This window comes from Panonychus citri, unplaced genomic scaffold (assembly GCF_014898815.1).
Source record: "Panonychus citri isolate SS breed McGregor unplaced genomic scaffold, ASM1489881v1 Contig00052, whole genome shotgun sequence".
NCBI classification, from domain to species: domain Eukaryota; kingdom Metazoa; phylum Arthropoda; class Arachnida; order Trombidiformes; family Tetranychidae; genus Panonychus; species Panonychus citri.
This window is the reverse complement of record NW_026515457.1, coordinates 64102-71580: the sequence shown is the minus strand read 5'-3', so window position 1 is coordinate 71580 and position 7479 is coordinate 64102. Positions and strand designations below refer to the sequence as shown.

Here is a 7479-nt window from a genome sequence, read left to right as displayed (position 1 = left end):
CGATTTTGCAAATTAATTGTTTCGAAAACTGTTGGTGATAGAAATGGTTTTTTGATTATTCTTCTGGTCTCTTATGTCAAATTAATAAATCTGAAACTAATTTTTTCATAAATTAAATACCCTCGAAATTATCCATTTAGTGTAACTGCCTCTTTTTAAATTTTTTAGAGTTTTAACATAGGAAATGATACAAGAAAGACAAAAAGTTGAAGAGGAAAATTTTTTACATGTTAAATTGAACTTTTCCTCCATGCTAAAACTATGGAGCTTTTCAAATTAAATTTTTTAAAATGAACATTTTTAAAACAACTAATTAAATGTAAAACTACTGATTTTCCATTGATTTTTCAGCTTATTTCGAAAATTGAGACTTTCAGCTCTCTATTCACAATTTTTCATGATTATTGAATATTCTGATTCTTGTATGCTAAATTTTGAAAACAGTATCATTAATTCCTCCACCTTGGTCCAAATCATAAAAGCTACAAATATTCACGCAAATACTTGTTATTGAGAGGACGTTTACTTGTAAAAAGTTAAATTAAATAGACTCTTGACACTGACCTCTCGGGATTTCAGATTCTATCGAATTAAGATTTCATACTGACTTTCTCAACTTATCGCTATAAATAACATTTTTTGTAGAGGTCTCATCTATCTTGGTAAGCTAAACAGAAGTTTTTATTTTAGTTATGACATTAGAAGGATATTAGAGATTAATTAGTCATGACCTGATAGTGATTATGATAATTTCGACCATTACTAATGAGCTGAATCTATTGAAAACTAATTGAAAAACTTTTTTCATCTATCTGGTTGATCAAATCAAAGGGGAACTCTTTTTAGCAATTAAAACTATGATCATTTGATGATAATCAATTGTTGAAAGTTTCAACTTAAACAGTATAAGTTACTAAAATACTCTATTCATTTACTTATAGTACCTGTAAATTTTTTTATAAAACATTGTAAAAATGCAACAAATGATTAAAAATCTCGAGGATAATTATTGAAATTAGCAAGTAACAAGTTATCTTTTCATCAAAAAATTGATCAACCAAACTGACTCCTTCACAATTATTTAACGCTAATTTGCAGAGATGAACGTTTTGGGTAATCAGTTATAAGCGCTCAAAGTTGTATCACAATCCTATTAATACATGTTAATATTTCAATGTCTTGATAAATTGGTTGAAATAATACAGCCAAATCACTAACAATTAAAACCAATAACCATAATTGCAAGCTATCATTGCTGAGTAAGATGAGGTAAGTAAATTCTGATCAGAAATACTTCACTTTTAACAACGTTGGATGGATCGAACGTTAAATAACAATCAATTTATTCACTTTTTTATTTCAACATTTATAATTAAGTACATTTTTATTATGAAACCAACTTTGTAGCCCAAAAAAGTCATTTATTAATAATTATAGCTAATTAACGGCAAAGAGTTGTTATAACAATTATTAATAGAACGATAATTTCGCATAAAAATTGAAACAATAATTTAAATCAAATGAAAGAAAGAGTGATAATTGTTTGATGAATATTTTAGATTATCATGAAACTATTAATAATAACAATAAAAGTTTACGTGAATTGTGGTAGGCCTAAAGTTAATTGTAATTGATGTAATTATAAAAGCGATTTGAGTGATTATTGTTTGACTTGGAGAGGGGCACAAATACGTACAAGTAAATTAGTTGATTATAATCGATAACAAATTAGTTAATTCGGGAAGCGTAGTAATAAGGAAGATAAAATCGCAACGATTCGTTGGTGAAACGAAAAGGAAAAAGAAGAAGCAAAAAAACGAAACACTAACTAAACATTAAGATCAATGATCTTCTTAATATACTTTGAGAGTGTGATTATCTTTATAAATATAAGTAAATTACGATGATTATAATTAATAGATTGTTTCCAGTCCGGTGATTTGAGCAGCAACAATCGTAGAACAAAAAAAATGTTCAACATTTTGGTTGAACAGAAAGTGAATTGGAACTTATTAATTGTTATCATTTACGTGGTAACAACATTTAACTTGTTAACTTGAGGTTTTTATCATTAGTCCATCATCAGTAATTATCTTTAATCATCAGAATGTATTTAAATTTAATGACCGTGAAAAGGTTTCTTCTTTTTCTCAAGTATCAACATGTAACGATCAACGATAATAATCAGCAAAACAAATTAAAATGAGTTGATGGTAGAATGAGATGATTTTCGTTTCGTATATAAAAACGATTCGTTTTCTGGTTAAATGTATCAGTTGTCAGTTGTCAATTGTTTAACTATCATCAGTTGATTTCTTTTGTTTTCTTCTTCTTCTTAAATCATCACCTTAAACTTCAATCATCATGTTTGTTAATACAAAGTTTCTTCTTTTGGCCATTTTCTTGTGTATCCAGGTAATAGTTATGGTGAGCGCTGGAAAAGACAAAGACCATGATACCATCATCATGAACGAATGGGGTGACATTGTCTGGAAAGAGGAAGGTAAAAATGGTAAGAAAGGTGGTGACACTATTGTGATGAAGGGTCGACGAAAACGAGACATCTTATTACCAATTATTCGTGCCAATCGTTACAATGCTGCGATTATGGACCAATAGAAAGATTAATGGACAATATAAGGATTAAGAAGCAACATCTTTACCTCGCCATCTTCATCATCTTATTCATTTGCTTCGATTTGTTATTCCAATAACCCGGTTAATCCGTTTTTCCATTTCATTCTTATACCAACTTTTTTCTCGATTGTTTATTTGTTATTTTCTTATGTTTTTGCTTACATACATTAACATCTTTGATAACTTTTTTTTCGATTTATTTTCAAATGACTGTTTACCTGTCAGGTGAAAATAATATTCATACTTTCTGGACGAAAGCTAAAGTTGGTAATCCATTTATCCAGTTAATCTCTTTGGTGAAACTGTTTCTAAACTGAGAGGATTAATAATGTTCAATCAACTTATACAGCTGATGTAAGAGAGAAACTTTTATTTTTTTTGTAGAATCAGAAGACTTTGAAAATTCATCTTCTCATTGAATCATTTTTTCCAACATTGTATAAATAGTCAAAACAAAAATACGAATAAACTTTCACTTTAATTTAAACCAATTTCATGGTATTAACTCCATTCTTTAAACGAACCAGATCCCGTTTCTGAACATCACTTTCCAATTTAAATGCCGTTTTATTGGCCTTCTTTTCCAGTCTTCTTTCTCGTTTCAATTCCTTGAAGGCCATTTTTCTTGCTTTCCTTTCCTCTGGAGTTTCGGTTGGATCTCTTTCGGAAAGATCTTTAATCCTCGATGCTCTTGAATAGTTGGACCTTACATCAGAACACTTTTCCATATTATCGCTGCCATCTAATTCTCTTAAATTTTTCTTGGTTAATCCAGTATTTGGTGGGACAACAATTCCATTAACTGGATCAATGTTTATCTTTTTAGATGACCTGGTTGCTGTACGAATCATCTTTGGATGATTGTAGAGAGTTGAATAAGTTGATAAAATTGATTCACAATCGTAAAGTCTTTCCCGGTGTTTACCAGCATCTAATTCAATCTCCAATTGAACTAAATTACTTTCATCGTCTGAATCTTTCTCTTCACCATCTAAACCATTTAATAGTAAAGTTTTTAATTTATCTTCATCAGAAATTTTCCCTGTTTCAAGCATTTCATTCTGCTCTTCAATCAATTGTTTTAAAGCTGAATTTGCGTCCAAAGGTCCTTCAATATCATCAAGATCGAGAGCTCCCATGTCCATATCATCAGCATACTCCTTTTCAAACATTTCTTCAAATTTTTCATCTAAAATAAGTGAAAGTGAAAAAACATGAAAATCTTAGTCTCAACTCTGATAAATGTTTTTCTCTTATAAAATCAAAAATCTCCACAACTCACCAATCAAGGTTAATCCAGCATTTCGAGGTACAACTGATGAGGTGTACGAATAATCAGTAAAAACCGATTTGGTTTCTTCTTTGGAAAATTTTTTTCCCAATTCACCTGGAAAATCATTGTCCTCTTCATCATCTTCACCTTCATGGTCACCCCATGGATCAAATTCTTTTCCGTGTGGCAGTTCAAAATCTTCCCCAGTCTCTCCATCATCGTATACCAACCTTTCCTTTTCAAATCGAGCAATTGAATAACCAGGGTTACCTTTATCCTCTTCACCAACACACTCAAAGTCTTGATCAACACCACCATCCAAAATTTCAGCTAAATAATCATCGGTTAATTGATTGGCTGGATTATCGAGGTCAAAATCATCGTCAAGAGCTTGAAAAATATCTGGATCCATAGCTGATTATCAATATATAACTGAATTAAAACCAAAACTAATCAACAATTAGATCTAATAAACCATCACAACAAAATCACAACAAACGAATTTAAAGTCAACTGATTTAATGAACACATGTTCCAAATCGATAGTATCAATCGATTCGATTTTCAATACTATCGATTGGTCAGATTTCGAATCGAAATGTTTTGTTAGTGTTTCGATTTTGCTTCTTCTTTTCCATTTCGTTTCACCAACGAATCGTTGCGATTTTATCTTCCTTATTACTTCCCGAATTAACTAATTTGTTATCGATTATAATCAACTAATTTACTTGTACGTATTTGTGCCCCTCTCCAAGTCAAACAATAATCACTTAAATCATTTTTATAATTACATCAATTACGATTAACTTTAGGCCTACCACAATTCACGTAAACTTTTATTGTTATCATTAATAGTTTCATCTTCCACTTTAATTCTCATAATCTCATATGTTTGTATAAAGAACGAACAGAAACACGAAAAGATGTCGAACACTAGTCAAATCGAATAAATAAATAATCATTTTGAGTCTAATCAAATGTATTGTAATCATTTAAATCGATTCACTGGTGTTGGAAAATTGATTTAATCAATTCAAAATGAAACAGTAATGGAAAAACTGGTGATAGAAAATAGTTTTTTTTCAATTTAAACACTAGAGAGATTTACTTTTTCTGATTAGAGATTTAATCGGCAATAAAATCTTTGATTATGTCGGAATCAGAAATCATTTCCCCACTCGATTCGCCGATTTCATGGATAATTGTTGTTGGTACTTCTATTATGGTTAATGAGCGACTTGATGATTGAGAATCTTCTTGAACAATTCTGCTCCTTTTACTTGGACTGGTAATGACAATGTCAGAATCTCGTTTAACTGCATTGATACCTGATTTAACGCTTACAATTTCCAGGTCATCATCTTTATCTCCGGTGTCACTTTTACTTGTTTTAACTGTGTCACCACTTTCAACATCGTAAACAATACAATCCCCATTTCCAGGAGAATTATCAATCTCTTTAGAATCTTCTTGAATCATTATTACATCGGTAGTTTTAGTGTCTTCATCTAGATTGTCAAAACCTTCAAGTTCGTCATCAGCATCAGTTTCCACTTCATGAGTATCACCATTTGTTTGAGAAGTTGGTGTGATTAGAGCTTTGTCGGAATTTCCATCAATCGGTTCTTCGGGTGGTTTCTCGGTGAGCTCTTCAGTTTTCTCCTTTTCTTGATTCTTTTCCTCCTCTGGACATGAATTCTCAGTGGTTACGATTTCATGCTCATTTAGAACATTTTCATCATTCTCAGTATCTTCGTATGTGAATGGGTTGGTGGCAGAAGTTTCATTGATTCTTAATATTTTCATAGGGTTAACTATTCCGTTGAGAGATCTTAATGATTCAAGACAAAATTCTCGTATCAGACTAGAAGAATCAATATTGAGAGCTTTTTGTAGTAAATTCAGAGTAATTCCTATGGGTATGGTTTCATCTTCTTGGCTAAGTAGAACTATCAATGAAATTAGTTCCTTACGAGTCTCAGGTTTCCCATAAAAAAGCGACGAAGATATAGAATATCTGTAAAGTGAAAGTACTTCTTCGAGGACAAATGTCGCAAAGAAAGTCACCTGATCCAAAGGTAAGAACATGAAACAATTCTTCAACAGAATTACTCGCTGAAAATTAAGAAAATGGAAACAATTAGAATCAATATAATTTGATGTATAATACAAAAAGAGATAAATACCTTTCAAACAATTGAAATGTAGCGAATTCAACTTATCCTTAATGAAGGGCGTTGATAAGGCGGCATCAGAATTTTTCCCTGATTTATCCTTTTTGATGTTTCTCAGCTGAAAATGAAAAGAAAATTGAATTAAATTCTTTACTATGAAACTTCCAGTCTTTTCATTTTTACCTCAATTTGTTTCTGTCCAAGCTTCATATCCATCATAAAGTGTTTGAATAGAGAATCAGCTGAATCTTTATCAATCATCATGTTAGGTCCAGTTACGGTAAACCATTGATTTAATATTCGATAGCAATGATTTTTCAAATCAAAGATACACAATTTGGACATGACTGCTGGTGATGATGACGTTGTTAAAGTAATAGACTTTTGTAACGAGTCACTCGTGTTCGTAGCAATTTCCATGATTCCAATTAAACTTGCATAGATTAACTTTGAATGAATAATTAAAACTTTTCGTAGGACGGAAATTAATTGCTCTAAGACACTGAGAGAATGCATTTGAATGGACAAGATTGTTAATGCAAGACAAGGATCTTTAACATAAAGAACATCAAGTTTAACCAATGAAGCTCGAGAGATTAATTGTAATATACAAGTTACAGGAACTAAATAACCGGTGGTACAAGGATCTTGTAGCATTTTACAGGCAAGAGCCAAAGCTTTGTAACTTTGTTCCAATTTCATTCGGCGATAAAATTTTCCTTCTCATGTAGTTCAATAAGGTTGGTAGTTTTTTATTTGTAAGTTTGAGACTTTCAAATGCTGTAAGAGAAAACGGAAAAAAGTAGAAAAATAAGTAAACCAAACGTGGATTGAATAATAATCAATTGAACTGATTGATTGTTGACTTTACTTACGAACTCCCCATGATGAAAATCTATCCAAAATAGAGTTCATATTGTCGATAACGGAACAAAAATGGTCAAACCAACTATTTTTAGCTGTTGCATTTGACTGACCGGGAGTTGGACAATAATGAATATTAGCCAATATTGAGACCAAAATCTAAAGAAAAAAAGAAGGAAATTTAGATTTGATTCGTTAATTGCAATTGTTGACAGTTTATATTCACCTGAAAACCACTATTGCAACTTTGAATATTTTTACTGATGAAAGTGTTGATAATATTTTTTTTAGAGCCACAAGATCCGGGATATTTGGTGACACAAGTAAGAAGTACTTTATAAACTAAAGCTGAATCACATTTCTCAATGATATAATTGTTACGGCAAATATATTCAACTATTTGACTGACAATGTGAAGACTTAATTTACGTCGAGTATTGTCATCGTTATGACCTACTAACAGTAGTTTATCCAAGAGTTTTAGAGCGATATTTTACCAGTCCAGTTTGATCCCTAGAAAAGATTGAAAGA

The 7479-nt window shown here is 31.1% G+C and overlaps 3 protein-coding genes across 3 annotated transcripts; all 3 read right to left on the bottom strand.

The window, feature by feature from the left end:
- Positions 1-2992: 2992 nt before the first annotated feature.
- LOC128385839 (protein LTV1 homolog) lies at positions 2993-4432 on the bottom strand. Its single transcript, XM_053344766.1, has 2 exons — positions 3920-4432; positions 2993-3826 (listed from the first exon to the last, which is right to left on the bottom strand). The coding sequence occupies exons 1-2, from the start codon at positions 4320-4322 to the stop codon at positions 3120-3122; spliced, it is 1110 nt and encodes a 369-aa protein (XP_053200741.1). The 5' UTR covers positions 4323-4432; the 3' UTR covers positions 2993-3119.
- A 479-nt stretch (positions 4433-4911) lies between these two features.
- On the bottom strand, positions 4912-5885 carry LOC128385840 (uncharacterized). The gene has a single exon (XM_053344768.1). It carries the CDS (start codon positions 5714-5716, stop codon positions 5036-5038), a length of 681 nt encoding a protein of 226 aa, XP_053200743.1. The 5' UTR covers positions 5717-5885; the 3' UTR covers positions 4912-5035.
- LOC128385845 (uncharacterized) lies at positions 4912-7438 on the bottom strand (the record flags this gene model as incomplete). Its single annotated transcript, XM_053344773.1, is given in 6 exon segments — positions 4912-6025; positions 6097-6202; positions 6268-6799; positions 6801-6864; positions 6960-7107; positions 7175-7438. Coding segments are annotated over 6 exon segments (1251 nt in total), but the record flags the coding sequence as incomplete, so codon positions are not given.
- Between the last annotated feature and the right edge of the window lie 41 nt (positions 7439-7479).